Source organism: Solanum lycopersicum, chromosome 2 (genome assembly GCF_036512215.1).
Source record: "Solanum lycopersicum chromosome 2, SLM_r2.1".
Lineage (NCBI taxonomy): Eukaryota > Viridiplantae > Streptophyta > Magnoliopsida > Solanales > Solanaceae > Solanum > Solanum lycopersicum.
This window is the reverse complement of record NC_090801.1, coordinates 49,645,532-49,665,184: the sequence shown is the minus strand read 5'-3', so window position 1 is coordinate 49,665,184 and position 19,653 is coordinate 49,645,532. Positions and strand designations below refer to the sequence as shown.

The 19,653-nt window shown below is 35.6% G+C and overlaps 1 protein-coding gene and 1 long non-coding RNA gene across 5 annotated transcripts; both read right to left on the bottom strand.

Annotated features, from left to right (window-relative positions):
• Positions 1 to 1,960: 1,960 nt before the first annotated feature.
• Positions 1,961 to 9,571, bottom strand: LOC104645983 (la-related protein 1C). 4 transcript variants are annotated; one of them, XR_740217.3, is made up of 7 exons: positions 8,743 to 9,571; positions 7,990 to 8,557; positions 7,759 to 7,903; positions 7,563 to 7,653; positions 3,536 to 3,607; positions 2,190 to 2,747; positions 1,961 to 2,097 (listed from the first exon to the last, which is right to left on the bottom strand). XR_740217.3 is itself a non-coding variant. In XM_010318946.4 (6 exons), the coding sequence occupies exons 1-6, from the start codon at positions 9,127 to 9,129 to the stop codon at positions 2,523 to 2,525; spliced, it is 1,488 nt and encodes a 495-aa protein (XP_010317248.1). In that variant the 5' UTR covers positions 9,130 to 9,571; the 3' UTR covers positions 1,961 to 2,522. The 4 variants fall into 4 exon arrangements, 2 of the variants coding, with proteins under 2 accessions (XP_010317248.1, XP_025885013.1); XR_011214591.1 differs by having other exon boundaries at positions 7,759 to 7,876; positions 8,743 to 9,565; XM_010318946.4 differs by having other exon boundaries at positions 1,961 to 2,747.
• A 1,993-nt stretch (positions 9,572 to 11,564) lies between these two features.
• On the bottom strand, positions 11,565 to 19,260 carry LOC138341721 (uncharacterized). Its single transcript, XR_011214590.1, has 2 exons — positions 19,124 to 19,260; positions 11,565 to 12,045 (listed from the first exon to the last, which is right to left on the bottom strand). It is a non-coding gene; the product is annotated as an uncharacterized lncRNA (long non-coding RNA).
• Between the last annotated feature and the right edge of the window lie 393 nt (positions 19,261 to 19,653).

Below are 19,653 nucleotides of genomic sequence, written 5' to 3'. Positions count from 1 at the left end.
TCAGGCGCGTTTGGCTCAAAATTTTGTTCACATGACGTTTTTTGTTTGTTAACAATTTTTTTATCAAGGGTAAAAAATAGATTCAATTCAAACTAATTAATCATTTTTAGTGTCATACATAAATTATTGATAGCGTGAGAAATACACCTCAAAACTGAGTGGACCTAAAATGTTCATCCACGTGGCTTCCTTTTTCTTTTTTGCTAACACATTCATTTTCATAATTTTTCAATTTATTTTTAGAAAGTGATGTTATGTGTTTCGAGCTATATTTTTAGTCGGAATTGTCACATGATATTATCACTATTTTTCCTTGCCCATTTGTATGAAATGTAACTGCAGTTCCTTTTTCCATTTTTTATGAATAACATTAATGTAGGTATAATTTGATAGACCACCTTGTTAATAGAGATTTTCTTTCTCTCTTAGGGTCCGTTTAGCCATGAGATATCAAATTATGATACAAAATTATGATATGGTATCATAATATGAATCATCAAATGAAATTAAAGTATTGTTTAGACATGCAATATATAATTTTTGTGTTATATCTTTTCTTATAAACACAAGAATCTTATAAGTTGTAAAACTGTTAAAATAGCCCCAATTGTCTAATTAATTTTACCAAATAAACAAAAATTTATAAAATTGCATTATAAATTATTACAAAGTTATTTGTTCCCACTAAAGTAACTGTCTCATCAAACTTTAATTCAATAAAAAAATTAAACATAAATTGTATTGAACTAGTCTTTACTCTGTAATATAATTCTCACATAATACGGACAATCTCCTCACATTGAACTTGCATTTCTTGATCATGTGATTGAGAAGACGAACCAACATTGTTACTTTGAGCCATTTATTTGTCAATATGATTCGCAACTATATTTTCATGCTCATAGACCATAAATATTTCAGCACTCCTTTAGTATTCTCACAAATAATTATATAACACTGCACAAGCTATCACAATTTTCACTCATATGTCAATATCATAATGGTTCATGCCTTGAGTCAGTATTCTATTCTGAAATTTTTCCAAGTTTCAAAAGTCCTTGAAATTTTATATCGTAATTTTTGGAGAATATGAAATTACATCTCATGATAAGGAGTCATGAGATGTAATCAGCGTGAAATCGCATATACAAACGCTGATTCCATTTCACAATTCATATGGTGATATGGTATCACATGATTAAACGACTACACATGTTTTCTTTTTTCCACAAACTCCCTCACTTGTAATTTAAGGGACAACCTTAAATATATATTTTATCTAATGAAGTACATTAATCGCCCACCGTTAATTAATAACCAAAGACAGCTGCATTCTCTCCATAATAATACCCTATATATTGATACGGTATCACATGACTAAACGGCTACACGTTTCTCTTTTTCCACAAATTTCCTCACTTGTAATTTAAGGGACAACCTTAAATATATATTTTTATCTAATGAAGTACATTAATTGCCCACCATGAATTAATAACCTGAGACAGCTGCATTCTCTTTGTAATAATATCCTATATCGTGATATGGTATCACATGACTAAACAGTTACACGTGTTTCTCTTTTTCCACAAATTTCCTCACTTGTAATTTTAGGGACAACCTTAAATTTTATCTAATGAAGTACATTAATCGCCCACCATGAATTAATAACTTGAGACAGTTGCACTCTCTCCATAATAATTCCCACTAGCCCACAGAAATGCTTCCATACCATTTGAGCTATCGGGGAATGGGGAGTGTGTAAGCAATACATGGGAAGTGCCATTCAATCAATAGATATTCTTTTTACATGTTTACCTTGTATAGCAGTAAGATAGATTATCACGAATAATTCAATAAATCAACAGCACACACGTATATATAGGTTCCTCATACACACACACAAGACACATGTGTGTGTGACCAAGTATATCACAACCAAGCATGAAGATCCTTCTTAGGGTTTACAAGGGAAATAAAAGGTATAAATATAAAAGAGAGTCATCAATGGCGTCATGTTTGAAACGAACAAAAAGAAATTACAAGATAATCATGTGCCCACAGGTCTTCACAGCAAATCCAGCAAGACCATTCTCCCTCCTGATCAGGAAGACGAAAAATCAGAAGCCCCAAAGATTTTGGTTTTAAAAAAACAATGCTCAGGGGGGAAGTAGAATCAAAATTCCCCCTACCTGTATAACAAATAACCATGACAGAGGAACAACATAACATAAAAGGAAAACAAAATACTAAATCCCAAACAAAACAAGATATACATCCCCAACAAAATCAAGCTACTTAAAAGTCGTTATAATTCTATTCAAAATTCTGTTTCTTCTCTTTTATTCCCCGTCTATTTTCCTTCATTGCCATCACCAAATGTAAAGACTAAACTCATTGATTGCTTGAAGAAGCACACAATAGCTTCCAACCCCTGGTCGACGTAAAAATCAACTCTTTAACTTGGATTTACAACTGGACTGCGAATGTTGAGCACCAGCTTGTCCAGCCATCTCATTGCCACACTAATTAGATGGAGTACTTAATTCAGCAGATGATGATCTACTAAGATGTGCTTCGACATTTCCATGTGTTACAGTCTTATCATCAAATGCAACACGTTGGAGATTTTCAACAAGTAAATCAGAAGCAGACTTTGGTAGAGATTGAGGACTTGACACTGTTGAATTCTGAACTGATGGTGGCATGAGCCAATTAAACCAATCATTTCTCCGCCTTAACTTTTCACCCTGCAACACAATGAAAAAATATTTCAGAACCTCTGACACAATTTTGAGGCAAATACTACCCGGGTGTCCTAATTTAAGCATATCCACTATACTTTTTGATAACCATGGTGTCTGGGCCAGACAACACGGTCATCAACTAATTCCACATGATACCTGTCACCTCCCACAAGCAACAAGTATCAAATAACTCTGTCCACCATGACTTACGGCAGATGAGAAGAATCACCTAGTGTTTTTCGTCTCCGCTGGAATTTGAACTTGAAACCTCGTGCCTCTCCTAGTTATGAAGCACTAAATGCCGAAATAGGCACATGCAAGAGTGTAAATGCAAATACTACCAAAATAATTTCATGGTTAGGACATCAAAGCAATTTCCTCATTCTGAAGCACTAAATATCTTACTTAGCTCCGGACATCAGCAAACAAACACTATACAGTTCAAACAGCAGCGGCTGTGAACATAACAGGGATAATACGACCCATAATATTGTTTCTAGCAGATCTACTTCAAAGAACATGGTGGACAATGCATAAGGTTATTGACTTCTTAAAAATCATTTAAAAGGGTAACAGACTCTAGGTGTATACAAGATTCCATGCTCACATCTCTAACAGCTTTACAAGTGCTCCATTCTTTTATAACACAAGCACTCCACCAAAAACTCAAATAACACATAGTGAACCCTTATTTTATTTTATTTATTAAATTAGTGACCCCTTTCTTTTTGGCCAGAGAAAGTAGAGACTAAAAGTCTAAAAAGACCACAAACCACATATAGAAAGGATACCTGCACTTCTACTACAGTAGAGGACCTCGCAGCATTCAGTATTAGTTGTATATTATCTGTCAACTCCATTACCTGCAAAAATGAAAATGTGGTTCTTATCTTAAAACTGCAATGTATTTTATTGCATGTAAATGAGATGTAGAACCCAAAATCGAGATAAGAGTATGTTTTGGTCTACAGTGTTTTATTAAGTACAACTAATTTCATTTAGACATGCATTGTTCACAAAATTTCGGGCCTTCTTTTTCATCTCTAATGATTTGACAAATTCCGCTTCTTGTAGGACAAAAATTTCTTTCAGAAAACACCTATCCCTTCTGTTAGAACAGGAATTCATAAGAAAAAATAGATTTGATTGTATAGTGTACAACCATAGTGTATACAGAAATGACAGGCCAGAACAACTCGAGTTTTTCAATGGCAAACAAAGTTACCACAAAAAGAATTCTTAAGGCATGCATATAAGTGAGGTTGTGCTGAATTATACTGAAGAACCGTTGATCTAAAAGGATATCCACAGACTTCTGATCCACCTTCCACTCAACCCTGAAAGATTAATCATCCGGCACCACTGCCTTTGCAGCAAAAATGACGAAAAGAATCATCATAATAACATTATTATACAGAGAGAACATCAGATTGAACAAAAGCATACAGTCCAGTGCAAACTCCTATACAGATCAGAATTCTTTATATCATCTTAGAATATCAGGTAATCAGCGCAATAGTATGTCACAGCATACTTGAGTTAGTGTTAACTTCATCCCTCGTCGTTGAAACATACGATGTGGAACTATATCACATAATAAATAAGTTTCTTGTATTCCTTTTTCATCAAATTCTCAATAAATCTCTTCACTTCCCACATATTTAGACCAGTGTTGTCAAATGCGCGCTTTAAGCGCGTTTAAGCCCTGAAGCGAGGCTCAAAACATGTTGAGCTTCACCTCGCTTTATGCGCACTTCAGTGTCGTCATCAAGGTTCCACGGCAAACTTTTCCTTGCCAATGAGCCTCTTCTGAAGAAGTGACACTAAACAATTGACATTTCACTTTATCGTAAAAAAAATAATTTCTTTGGTCATATATATATTTTTTTGGATGAAATAAGTAGTTGTATTGAAAAGGCATCAAGGAGATGCTTGAAAGATTACAAATCAAATGGTTATAACTCCAAACAGTGCCCAAAAAAAAAAAGTAAGAGCTGCGAGTTGAGAATCAAAAGCAAAAGGCTCAAGGCTGCTAAGCCGCTAAGAGGGAACTGATAAAATCTATAAGGGGGATGAATGATGATATCATTTCCCGGGGAAAGGTAGGTTGCTCCACTCCAGCTATAAATTCTATGGTCATATATCTGCCATTCATTTTTTAAGATTATTAGTCTTGGACTAAACATATATATATATGTGTATTTTTTTTCCTATGCGCCTTTTTCATTAAGCACAGGCTTAATTTGCGCTTAAATCCCCAACAGACGTCAGAGTTTTTTGCACTTTTCGTCATTGATAACACTGATTTAAACAACCCTTCAAATGATTATCAGTTGCAATATCTTTGAGGTAAGACCGTAAGATTACCTTTATAAGTTATACTCCTTGAACAACAGAAGTTCAACAAAAGGCAGCAAGGACCCTACCACCTACTGTGGCCGGATAACCTTTAGCAAAGAACATTCACTTATTGCATTCCTAACCATCACATTAAACAGGCAATCATAATAAAAGCATTTTGTTCAAGTGGCTCTGGAGATTTAGCAGGATGAAAGAGTAGTCTGGAATAAATTAACTGAAGCAGTCTATGGCAGCAAATAAGGCTGGTATCCCCCCTTCAAATGTTCTATACAATAGGGAAACAGATCTCCATATTTTTTTTAATTTCTTTTTATGCCAAGGAAAACACGCAGCCGCTACCCTTTGGGTGCACAAAGGGTAAAACCCCTGCTCCTGTGCAATAACTCTCGCAAACCACAAAGGAGAGGTAACCAGCACTAGGCAAGCCTGGTGTGACGAATTCTACGCAGAAGGCAAACCCCTTGCTTTCCCTGGCAAGGGGATTTGAACTTGAGACCTCCAACATGGAAGTTCCAAGCTCAAACCACTGGGCCACCCCGATGGGTAAAGAGATCTCCACATTATTGGCAGAGTTACAACAATTTACTAGATTGGAGGTGGGAAATGATGCGAAAATAGATTTTGGACTGACTTATGGACTGGTGATGAGTTATTGAAACAAAAAGTTCCTCTTTTTTTCAGTTGTTGCAGTAACATAACAAAGATGGAGTTGTGACTGATTTTTTTTCCAACACCGGGTGACAGATGAATTTTGGAAGGAATCTGAAAGATTGGGAAATTAAGGATTTTTGTCAACTACAACTCAATTATACCCACATTGATCAGAGCAAGGGGGATTTACCAGTATGCTTATCTAGTAAGAAAAAATCATTATAGGAATGAAGTGTTATTGTCTTCCAATGAAGCATACGGAATATCAGGATACTAGCTGGCCATGGAAAGGGATCTGGATTCTGGGGAACTAATGCTCCTACTAATTGGTTCGATTGCAACATGGGGAGCTGCCTTAGTCGGGATAATCTTCAGAAGAAAGACTTTGCACTAAGTAATATATGTTACTTATGTGAAGTAGAGTTGGAGACTGTGAATCACATTCCTATGCATTATAATGTTGGGAATTTCTTTTTCATTATTTGTGGGATCTCTTGTATCATGCCTCAGAGTATGAAGGAATTATTGGAGAGTTGGCAGCACCAGAGAATGCGAAAAACTTTGACGGAAATTTGCAGAATCATACCTTAGTGCATATTCTGGACTATTTGGCTAGAAAGAGAAAGAAGTAACACTTTTAGACGGGCAAAAGGACCATATTTATAGAGTTCAAAACAAGTGTTTATATAATTTGTTTTGTTAGAGTAGAAGTAGTTGCATTGACAACATAGATCAATATATGGACTTTCTGGAGTTGCTAGGGAGATGCTGTAATTGACTGTATGGATACTCTCAAGTCTTCTGTAACTCTTGGTACCATCTTGGTACTTAGTCAACACAGCTTTACCTTATTAAAAAAAACATTATAATAGAACATTGGTGAATCCAGCAATTTGATATGCAAACAGTCATTTCTTGTGCTGACATGACTTTCTACTCATGATGCATAAACATTCCAGTCTAGTGACTTCGAACTCCAAATAAATACAATGGACATTAATACTTGGAAAAAACATCACAACAGAGCCCCATATGACATAAATTATACCATAGAATGATCAAATCCATCCAATTGCTTACAACTACCTGGTCATATCATAGACATGTCGAAGAAAAGAGGGACTACAAGATCATGCAACTCTACAAGTGTTACACCCCGGCTAGTTCGGATAATGTAGGAAATCTTTTCCTCGTTAAGGAAAGAGATAGAAAAGTTCATTAATTTGACCTTTTTACTCGTGTAACTAACTGAGGAAAAGCAACAATGATACGAGAGATTGAGAATTAGACACAGAGAGACCTCCGATTGAAATGACTACTAACTACCCACGCTCCCCCCCCCCCCCCAAACTGTTTTTTTAAAATAAGAGTATGGATCTCCAGCTGATTCTGTGCTCAAGTATGTCCTATTTTTGACTAATTCTATTATGCTGTTACCAAATCTTGAGGATAATCCTAAGGATATCAAAAAAAATTGTTACAGAAGACTAAAGAGGCTCACACTTTGCACCAGAAAAAAAAGTACAAACAGAGAAGGGAACTCCAAAGGATCAAGTAGAAAAACATCAGTCGATGTCTGTCCCCTTGTCTCTCCCTGTATGAGGAGAAAATACCATTGGCGTTTTCTAACCCATAAAAAAGAGCAAAGACAATTAACCAGGCTCAGCAACATTATTAAGATTTAAGAGTTATCAGCAATAACTTGAATTAATATGCCGTGATGCTTTTTCAAAAGAATGAGCTACTAATACACCTGAAAATATTAATCACGAACTAAGGGTCAAGAGAACACTCCAACCAACTCACTTTATTGAAGCCCGCTATTAGTGTAACCGGAACCCATCCATGTTCATCCATGTTCTTTCGCAAGAATATGTCCTTAATCAAATTCTCATTACTGCAACAAAATATAGTGACAATAAGACTTCAGAATACCAATTCCCAGTTAAGGCAGTTACTAAATAAGAGCAATTACATGCAAATAGAACAAAGACATATCTACCTGAAATAATAATCCATCTGGTTCACTATTCTAGTTTGCAACTGGGTATCTGGTACATGAACGAAGACAGGCGGCACAGGAGAAAGCATAGGCATTCTGAGTGGATCAGGGAATGGACCTGGAAAATAAAATACAGGTGGAACTTCTGCATATTGGTTTAAGTATCAGTAGAGACACAAAATGGGGTTTAGTAACTCAAAAAGAAAGATCTCGAGAAGTAAGACATCTCACCAGAGTAAACCATGGGAGGTTGATAGGGCTGTACAGGCATGGGTCCAGGTATATAAGGTGGAGATGTATGAGGTGGGGCCCCCATGAATGGCCTAGCTGGACCTCTCTGCGGCTGCATGTGTGCATCCCTATTCCCCCAACCTCTGTGGGGTTGCCGTTCCTGATCACGCCTACCCCCATGACCATTATGATACATGCCATCTCCACGGGGGTGTGGACCAAAATTGCCTCTCCTATTTGCATTTCGTTGATGTTGGTGGTCATTTCCACCATGTGATTGAGCTCCAAATCCCCCCCAGTGTCCACCATCTCTACGATTGTTATCCCTCGAAGAAAACTCAGCACCATAATTAGCTGACTTCCCAGAATTATTAAGGACTGTTTCCACCTCAAAACCATGTGCCTGTTGCTGAGAGAAGACACCATTTGCTGATATATTATGGTTTGAGTTACCACCACCGCGCTTCATAGACCTTTGGCGGCTGGGTACAACATGGTTCAGCATTGTATTAGGGTTTGCATTGTTAGTATTAGCTTGCCTGTGAGAAGCTGCTACCATCCCAGTGACCTGTAAGATCCACACATTTACATATAAATGAGCTGGTGGAACAATTAATTCATAGTTATGTTGCTCTAGCATGTGCATAGAGCAAAAACAACAGCAATTAGTGTTCTTGAATCCTAAGGTAGTTAACATCAGGTATATTAATTCTCAGTTCCAAAAATCATAGCATTGAGGAAAGTGGGAATAACCTGTGTTTCAGAAACTGATCCATCGGGCAGTGTTCTGGGTGAATCAGAAGACGATTTAAATGAAGCCTTGGTGGAGTCAGAGAGAGCAGGCCAAGAGATAGCACCCATAACAGGACTAACATCAGCTGTACCATTTGAGGGCTTATTCCAAACTGTCTTTTTAGCCCCATTGCTATTAGTGTCACTCTCAAACGCACAACCGTCCACTTGTTCAGAAAGCGAACAATCAGAGAAGTGAACTACTTGTATATTAGATTCCGATTGACCAATCTGAGCCCAGGGCGAGTAAACACCACGCGCGGCTTCTTCTGGTCGGCTAGACTGCTGTGGAGCAGTGTCAGCGGCAGCATTCCAGTGAGAATGATGGTTAATAGTAGATGTAGCCATTAAAACTAGGGTTTGTTATCGGAATCAAAAAATTTCAAAAGTGATAACCCTAATTAATCTCGAACCAGTGTATCTATACTTGAAATCCACTGATTGACAATAAACAATACATCTATCGAATGGATCAAAATTTTCTACTGATTAAGCATTAGAATGACATGAAAGAAATCGGAAAACGGAAAGTAAAAGGTTAGAAGAGAGTATAAACAAAGCAACTAACGATGGTTTGGCCGATCAGTCGAGAGAGAGAGAGAAGCCGTCTCTGTATCTCTCTCTGTTTTCTTCTTTGCTAAGCACTGGTGAAAAACCCAACTCACATTTGTTGTTGATTCAGAATATAAATTTACCAACTACCCTAGTCTTTTGGCAAGGACGGGCTTGTTTGGCAAATACCTATTTTGAAAAAGTATTTAGTTAATTATTTTTAAATCTAAGTAGAAGTAATTTTTCTATTCATCCATATATAGATATATATACTCATTGCATGTGTAAGTTATCGCATTCTCTCTACATTTGTAAAGCAGTCTTGCCACGAGTATGTGCATTATTATTGACGTATTAGAAGTGTACGTTGTGTTAAATAGCTTTTACATGAATGTATGTGGTAAATTATGAACGATAACATCAACTTAGGGCCTGTTTGAATTGACTTAAAAATTGATCTAATCTACGTTTTTAAGTCATTTTTAGCTTTTGAAAGTGTTTGGCAAGATTAAAAATAAATTTAAAATGACTTTAAATAAAAATTAAAAAATCAAAAGCAGTTCTCTCCTACTTTTTATTTTTTTGACTTAAAATTTTTTTAAGTCAATTCAAACGGATAGAAAACACACGCTCCCACAATGAAACTCAAAAGAAAATTGAAATAATTAGGTATATTTTCTTACCCTTTGAACTCATTAAATTAATAGTGACTAACAAAAGTTCGGACCAAATGTTATTCAAAACATTGCCTCGTAATTAAGGGTATTAATTAATTATAATAACTTTCTCTAGTTCAACTAAGGAGAATGTAAGAATTTTTTGTTGTGATGATATATTATAGGAAAACGTTAATTTGCAGTAATTGCATATTTGGTACAAAATTTCTTAACTAATTGCCTAATTAGAACTCTTATGTTGATGATTTAGTCAACCCATTTTTATTAGCCGTATTACTTGGATTCATAAAGAACACACACTCATAATATTTATATGGTTACCCTTCTTTAGGAAAGCAATTATTAGATATAAATTTTAAATATGTAATTTAATACTTTTAAATAATTTAATTACTTGTTAATTATCATCTAAGATCAAGTGCCTTTTTAGGACAAACTCAATTCAATTCATCTCAATAAATTTCTTACCATTTTCTAAATTATGAAAATCTTTCAAAATTTATTAACTTTCTATTACAATATGTATTCAAAATATTATATAGGTAAGAACAATATGAAAACGATTTATTTGAAGGGTTTTCCCCTCTTGTGAGAAGCAAACTAAAATAAGTTGAGCTTCTTCTTTTTTTAATTGCTTTAAATTTCCTTTCTCAAATGGCTTCGCAAAATTAGATTTTACCAAGTGAGCTTTTAATAGATATCATTTTTAGTTTTTGACATTTCTCTTCTTTTTTATATTAAAAAAATAAGTTTCAATATGTTTATATGGTATTTTCGATTCTTAATGAGATGATCTAGAAAGTAACTGAGGTGTTTGATCTCAAAAGAAAAATACTTGATTTAAAATATAAAGTTGCGAATTTATTGACTGGAAAATCAACTTACTCTTGAAGAAGAACAAATGAAACTTCTCATTAAGTATTGTGAGGAGGATTACCAATTGAATGAAGAGATTAATTTTAATCATATCATCAAATATTCATTTATAAAATGCTCTAATTAATTGCTTACTAACCTTATGTGATCGTTCCTTTTGCAGCATGAATTGGTTAAATTTTCTCAAATTTTTTTAGAAAATAGCCTGTGAAAACTGGTGTTGGTTGCGGAACTTTTTAATGACATTATATTTTACATATTTATTGCTTTAGCAATAAGAGAAAAATGTTGTATATTATTCAAAATAAATTTTAACTTTCTCTTTAAAAATTCTTATTGTACTGAAATGCTTTTGATAAAATATATTAGGATTTTCTTATGATTCAGTTTGTATTAACATATATAAAGTCAAATAAATAAAAAAACATTATAGCAAAAAAATACAAATGGAAATAATCATTGAAAGAGACAAATGTTTGATGACATTGTTTCGCTATCAATTTATATATTTTTGAAAAGAATCATTCAAAGGGACTGATGTATTTTGACAAAATATCAACAACTATTATTTCTAAACTCATAATTTGCAGAAAAAAACCATTCACTGCTAAAGTTTAAACTCATCGAGTTGATATTCTTAATCTATCGATATATAATTATCAATACAACACATAAAAGGAAAGAAAATCAGAAGTCCATTGTTCAAATGTTTGAACTCAATCAATTCGATGTTTCCCACATTGAATACAACAAACTTTTGTCCTCATTTCGTGTATTATAAAAATAATTGTTGACATCCTATGAAATGTAGTATTATAAAATTAATTAGTTGGCATGAATAATTTGATCATCTCAAAGATGTGCATACTGAGTAATAGAGATACATTGAAGAACTAAAAGATTATTTAAGAATTCTCTATGTTGCTTGTTCTAGTGATAAGTTGATTGGATTAACTAAAGTTGGAACCAAATTCCCAAATTCTGAAAAGTATAAAAGGTAAATATGAATCGGTTCACCTATCATGTGATATGATAAAGAGATACATTTATAATATAATCACATGTGCGTTTGTTGTCAACTTGCAGTTTAATTGAGTTAAGAGCACAACTTTCAGAATATGAAATCATTGCTTGTGAAAATAAAGCTCCATGTACTGATCTGAAATATCACACATACAAAAGTAATTGTATGCATCAGACCAATAAATTATGAATAAATTTTATTTCAATTGATTTATGGTTCAGGACCACATATTTTTCATCTAATTATTTTGATATGCAGTATATAATCAATGAATTTACAATGATGCACAAGAATAGATTTTTCAAAAGATTGAAATATATGTTATTTTGTCTAACATAAGGAGGAGATTAGAAGCAACACAAGAGTTGTAAATACTCCTATTGAATGTCCTTAAGGATATATTCTATAACATGCATGAAGCGTGATAGACTAATCAATTCTAAATAAAATAATCCTTGAAAAAAGGGAGAAGATCAAAGATCAAAATGATCATAATAAGGAGACAATGTGATCTTGAAGAGCTTACGACATTACAGTTCATGAAACCTTATGAGAGGGGTATGTACCTAAAAATAATGAAGTGATGAGATCTCAATAAGTTATGTCATATTGTGAATCGATATAAAATGGTATATCGTTGACGATATATTTGATACAATAGCGCGGAATATTGTAAAAAACTACGAGGATATGAATTCTACATCAATTAAAGCATGTTGATGTAGAAATAATTATCAAGTGAAAAGTGGAATGATGCATCTTGGTAAGCGCAAAGTTTATTTAACTTGCAATCTAGGCACTAGAAAATGTCATACATCTGATATTGAATGTTGTCACTTGACAAAATTGATATAAAAGTATTCAATGGGTTCAATATCTAAAGCATATACAAGTTTTTGAGAACTTATTTATAGTCTTCATAAGGACAAATTGATTTAAAATGCATAAAGTACATACAAGTATTGTTATGCAAGTTGATGACTAGAATTGAAACTCTTCGCTTAAAGAAGTTGAAGTAAGGAACTTGCAGAAATCTTTGATTATGAAAAAAAGATTCATAAATGGAGATAGAAGGAAGCATAATTCGTCAAAGTATTTTTACACTCATGAGCTCCCGAGAATGACGATATCAACATACAACAAGTTTGTTCAAATAATATTTTATTAGATTTATTCACCAAGTCTCTACCAACTACAACTTTCAAGAAGATGGTGCACAAGCTTGGAGAACGAAGATTCAAGTTTTTGGATTGACGTTCTCATTAGGGAAAGTTAATATGTGATGTACTCTTTTTCCCTCACAAGGTTTTGTTCCATCGGGTTTTCCTTGTAAGGTTTTTAATGAGACATTCATAAATCGTATTTTTAGATATGTGTACTCTTTTTCTTCACTAAATTTTTTTCTCACTGGTTTTATCTAATAAGGTTTTAACGATGCACATAATCTACCGACACTCAAGGGGGAGTGTTATAAACATATTTGTGTTATAGTAAATGTCTAAATATATTGAGTCCTTTTAGGATATGGTTAGAAATCCTACTTGGGAACCAAGTCAGATTTTCCCTATAAATAAAGGGTTTTCGTTCATTGTAAAGAAGATCTATGATTTCTGAATATACTTTAAGATGAATAAGAAGGTTTTTCTCTTCTCCCTACTTTATTCTTTTTGTAAATTTATACAGTTTCATAACACTCTTTTTTTTTTTTTGAGAAAATTTCAGTTGCATTATCTCTTTATTACCATCCAATTTCTAACAAAGTTGTAATCAACATTCGCTGTCTTGTCTTGATCAAGCGCATCTTCTAGCAAGACTATCCTAGACTAGTCGAAGGTCAGACAAATACATAGCCTTTTTAACTTGTCCCTAAATTTTATTTTGACAATTCAACTCAACTTTATTTTCATTTTAACCCTCCCACTTCATTTCCAATTTATCATTTAAACACAAAATACTAACTGCATATATTAATAAAATTATTCACATTTAAAAATGTTTGAGGCATCCTTTTTAGCGTTAGTAATCAATATTTTATTGTTAATAACCTTCTCCTCTATTTATTTTCTCTTCAACCCCATTTTTTCCTTCATATCTACTTTATCTATCCATTTATTTTCTTTTGATGTAATTGTGTCTTTCAACTTGCCTTAGTCAGCATATATACCCTTCAACATTGGATGTGCATAAATAGATCCTTAAACTTGTATAAAATTAAAGAAATGAACACATTCATCTAATGTGACGTCTTACGTGTATTATGTCACGTAAAACATGTGTGCCTACTTATTTAATTTTATACAAGCTTAAGTGTCTACTTGTATGCTCTCAAAGTCTAAGTGCATATATTATGCCTTTATATTATAAACTTGTATTAGTAATCTATCTGAGTTGGAGGGTTAAAATAGAACAAAACTAAGTTGAATTGAAGTGCCAAAATAAAATTTTGAGATTGAGCTAAAGGGGTTGTGTATGATGTTATGACCCTTTCCAAGTCATAGCATCATACATAGATAGGCGATTCCAGTTCAATTTGTTTAAGTTCAACTAAATTAACCAGTGCTAGAACAAACAAGCAAATGATTGATTAAAAAATTAAAAGTAATTTTTCTTATAAGAGCAAAAAGAAAAACAGCTCAACTCAGCTAATCATATATAGGTATGCATCGATGTACTCAACTGTGTGTAAGCTATTTAACATTTGCTAGCAGATTTTTATAATCTGTTTTATGGATATTTTAAATCGATGAATCCAGCTATATGCATATATAACTTCAAGTATTATTTCTAAGCAACTGAACATTTTCTATAGAAAGCAATCAACTCTCAGGTTCATATATCACGATTGGTCTTGGTGCTGAATCTATTTTAAGATGTTATAAAATAACAACAGAAAGAAGAATAAATTAAATCATAGGCAATAATTATACATGAAGGATATTTTAGTACAAAAAAATTATTCAACATATATTCATTATCTACTTTGTTATGAATTACTATTAAATCAGTTTTTATTTTGAAAACTTTTGAAGTATTTGTTATTAAACTTTTTGATTAAAATTGGTGAAGTTCGAGCACTAGTAATTGTAAATATAATTATCAATCTTTTTATTTTCATGTTAGGTATCCAATATTTATATTCTAATTTGTATATTTTATTATCAATCCCACTTTCATTGACCATTTTAAGTCAAAAATCACAAAAGGGCTCGGAAAAATATCAAAAATCTCAAAATCTGAAAGAAGGGTCAAACTAGACCAAACTCGGCATTCCGGAGCTAGCCGCGCTGACGGAATTCTCATCCGAGTGCATTTACTCAGAATGTTGACTAAAGTCAAACTTAGCCTTTAACTTAAAGTTAAAACTCCTAATCACACCAACTCACACTAAAAACTTTGAGAGTCATGTCGACAATGCTACTAGCCTAAAATGACCCTTTCGAAACTGATGGAATCGTCAGAATTGGATTCTGATGTCATCTTCTTGAACTTTTAATCGAGATGACCTCTGATGGAAATTTCGACTGCGCCATTGAGTCCGGAATGTCAACTTTGGTAGGGTAGCATATCTGTTTTATTTTTATCAGGTTTCGAACGGATTTCGAGCACCCGTCGGAGACTTTAAAGAAATTACACAAAGCTGAAATCTGGTGCAGCCCTTTAACAACCAGAATTTGGGGTTTTAATGACCAGATTTTTGGGTTTATTAGCGACCAGCTTCGTCCTTATAAAAACCCAATTTTCAGCCTTTGTGTTTTACTTTAAAATTTTGATATTTTGAGCAATAGAACTCCAAATTGGGCGATTCAAAAGGCTAAGTTGTGAGATTTTTCGAGGGCAACGCATTGGTGAGCTTGGAATCTGATTTGGGGACCCGATTTGAGGTAAATTTTGTGTTTTAACAGCTGTTATAGCTCATTTTCGAGCTCAACTTTTGGGAAACTTTTAGAAGGTGATTTCTTGGCCATTTTAGGTCCGAATCTAGTGATTCAAGAGCCTATATTGTGAGATTTTTCATGAGGATCATTGTGGTGTGATTGGTTTTGGCTGTTGGACCTTCATTTTTGGTAAATTCTTGTAAGTAGCTGCTGCCATTGTTACTGATTTTTAGCGTAGAATTTGAGTTTTTTGTTGCATGTTCATGTTGGGACTGTCTTGAGTCCTGAATTGTGTTCCATTCTGGTACACAAGTTCCGAGAGTTGTTTAGGACTTTTATTTGGGGTTAATTCTGAATTTCTCAACGCAAATCCCACTTTTTCCATTTTGACCGCAAAATTGACCCGTCTCCGTTTCTTGCGATTTTAGTGTTTAAATGACCGTAATAACGTTATGACTCTATTTTTGATAGTGTATCAATATTTCGAGGCCTTTTAGAAAGTAAAAGATCCGGGGAAGTGAATTTTGGAGCGCGCGTGATCTGCGTTCAGGTAGGCTACGGTTTCTCTTCTTAGATTGAACTCGAACATGTGAATGCATGTTAATTAGTTGGGATTTGGGTTGGTTAGTTATTGGATCATGCATAGGTGTTAAAAATCATATTTTCGGCCTTTTTCTGAGAATTATCGGGTAACTGTGAGCATGTTTATTGTTACTAATTGACCTTCTTTGCTATATGGATTACTTGTATGTTTGAATACTGGTTATCAGAAGTATGTTGGGCCTTAGTTTAGGTTTGACTAGGGTTTTCCTTAGAAATGCATGATTCAAAGTCGGTATGACTTAGTTTAGCCTCGACGTCGCTCAGTCGGCTTAAATCCTTGTAGACTGATGTAGCAAACTTGAGTCTGATAGTTTGGTATTTATCTAGACGATGAGCTCGCTCCAGCGATAGTTACTCTTATTTCTTCGATGTTACAGCTTCTCGAGTTACGTCAATGACAATGAATTCTGCTCCGTGATTCAAAGTTGAGTTTCGATTCGGCTTTAAAGACTTACATTGATTAGCTAAGTATGGATGGTGTTCCACGGGTATATATGATTATGGATAGATAAAGACTCTTTCAACAGCTATTTGACATCTTTGTCGGGTATTCGAATTTAAGGTCCGGTCTCGACCATCCACATACTTATATAGAGCATCCGGTTAGAGGTCCGGTCTCAAGTATGTAGAGCATCCGGTTAGAGGTCTGACCTCATTTACTTATATTTTGAAATTGGCTACTTGTGTAATTCTGGTGAGCATCCGGTTCAAGGCCTGACCTCCGTACCGTCAGATTCTACTTTTTGGTTCGGTGTTCTTTGGCCTCGAGTTCTATTCTCCTTAAGTTATAGTTATTTTGTGTACTCGTCGGGCTTATGGGGGTCCGTTCGGGTTTTTATTTAAACTTGCGCACGAGTGTACCTTCTGGGCTTATGGTGGCTCCAGTTAGGTGTAGTTAACTTATTTGTATTAATTTAGTTAGATATTTATACACTCGTGTGCATTACAGTGTTACTTAGCCTTCCGTTCTTGACCTCTAGTTTTGTGATTCCGTCTTTTCATATTGCTTTACTTTTCTAGTTCAGTCGGCCTATGATGCCTACTGGGTACCTGTTATTTGGTATTCATGCTACGCTCTGCATCTATTTTCGTGATGCATGTCCGAGCACCAGTAGTCAGCGTTGATCGAGTTTGGAGCATTTCCGGTCTGGAGACAGGGGTGAGCACACAGCGTTTTGTACTATTTCAGTCTCCATCTATTTATATAAAGACTTGTCTTTTACTTTTCGAGACAGTCTAGTTTCGGTGGTCCACTGTTGGGACTTGTACTCGTTTTGTTGGTAGCTCTGTATTAGTGAGTTCCAGGCTTTGAAAGGGATCCTTAATTGTATTTATGTTTTGGTTTGCTTATGTTGTTATAGTAATTTTTCTTAGTCTTGTTTAGTTTCTACCCTCGCACCCATTACGTGTTGTTCTGGGTTACGGTTTGGCTTACCTACTGGTGGGTTATAGTATGTGCCTTCATGGCTCGAGAAGTTGGGTCGTGACAAGTTGGTAACATCATCTTTACTCTAACATTGAGTGAATACTTCTATGTCAAATCATGATTTGATAACATGTTTAGTTGATTACTAATTATAAGACATCTAATTTTTTAGAACATATAGCTCAATAAGATAAAAAGAAATGTTTTTAATAAATAAATAAAAATAAAATAAAATGATGAGTCCCACCTCCCACACTTTTTGACTTGAATTACACTGGTTAGTCGCTATAGCGTAATAGAAAAAGTGGCGCGACGCCTCGAGACCGGGATTGTGGGGCCTGGGGGCTCGAGGGTGGGGGTATGGGGGCTTGGAGATGCGACACTCGAGGCTTATGGGATGGGGGCCTCGGGGTGCGATGCCTCGAGGCTGGGGAATCCTCAGGGCGAGACACCTCAAGGTTTGGAGTAAGAGGGCCTCGGGGCAAGATGCCTCTAGCCAGGGGTGGGGGGCTTGGGGCGCAACATCTCGAGGCTCTGGGGGGTACCTTGAGGTGCGGCGCCTCGAGGCTTGGAGGAGGCCTCAGGGGGCGACGCCTTGATGATAGGGTAGGAAGGGCTTGGGGTGCGCGCCTGGACATTGGGGAAGTGGTGGCCTTGGGCGCAATGCCTGGAGGCCGGCGGGAGGGGGACCTGGAGGCCTAGAGGGGGAGAAGGGGGCGACGCCTCGAGGTTGGGGCAAAGAGGACCTGGGAGCGCGACACTTGGAGGTTGGGACGGGGGAATTAGGGGCGCGACACCTGGAGGTTGGGGTGGGGCCCTAGGGTGTGATGCCTCGAGATAGGGGAGGGGGCCTCGGGGCGCGATGCCTCAAGGTAGGGGTGGGGTGATAAGGCCTCGTGGCGCGATACCTTGAGGATGGAGCCTTACAGCACGAGGCCTTGAGGGTAGGGTAAAGGGGCCTCGAGGGTCCTCGGAGGCGGGGCCGACCTCGAGAGCCCTTGGAGGCGGGAGGTCGGCCTCGAGTCTTTGTAAAGGGGTCGGCTTCGGGGCTGGGGCGAGGGTGGCCTCGGGCATGGGCTGCCTCAAGGTCGTGGGGGGCAGCCTTGGGGGCACGGGTGGCTTCCAAATATGTAAAAAAATCATATCTAAAAAACATACATGCATTTTCAAAGATCATATACACATTATGCATCAAGATACAAAATTGAGATACGTCAAAATTGAACATTAAATACATATCAAAAATCATATACAGAAGTTCATATACAAGATCTGCGGCTTAAATAATAGATGAATAATATACACATACCTCACAATCACATTTTGCCGTCTACGGTTGAAGGTAAAAACACAATTGAATGATTAAAGTATTATTTTTACAATTCTGCTTGAACCATCTTATTGCTCGAATTGTGCATTTGTGGGTGTAGTCATTCTAGCACAATGGAGGACCAATAATGATGGTGGAGAACGTGGTTAGAGAGAAGGCAGGAAGACCAATAATGGTGGTGGAGGACGTGGGTGGAGAGAAGGGAGGAAGACTACGACTGGAAGATGAGAATTTGAATTGTTAATGTACCTATAATTAAGGAGTTCAAATTTTAAGATAATTATCCAATATCATATTTAAGAGATCTGTATATCTGACTTAACTTTTAACAAGTGATACTATTTTTAAACTGGTAAAAGATTATAAATATGGTAGTTAAGTATGTAGTTTTAAGGGGGAATAAAATTATTTGAAAGATCAAGGTGCAATAACTTATAAATAAATCACCTACAATGTTTCAAGGCTAAATTTTTTAAATATGTGAAAGACTTCCATGCTAGAATGTCCCC

What these genes read in the sequence shown, in the direction of transcription:
- LOC104645983 (XM_010318946.4), bottom strand. Translation starts at nt 9,129, where the DNA reads ATGGCTACATCTACTATTAACCATCATTCTCACTGGAATGCTGCCGCT. An exon ending in GATCAGTTTCTGAAACACAG is followed by an intron (nt 8,558 to 8,742) that starts GTTATTCCCACT and finishes TGGATCTTACAG; the next exon opens with GTCACTGGGATGGTAGCAGC. An exon ending in CTACTGTAGTAGAAGTGCAG is followed by an intron (nt 2,748 to 3,535) that starts GTATCCTTTCTA and finishes ATTGTGTTGCAG; the next exon opens with GGTGAAAAGTTAAGGCGGAG.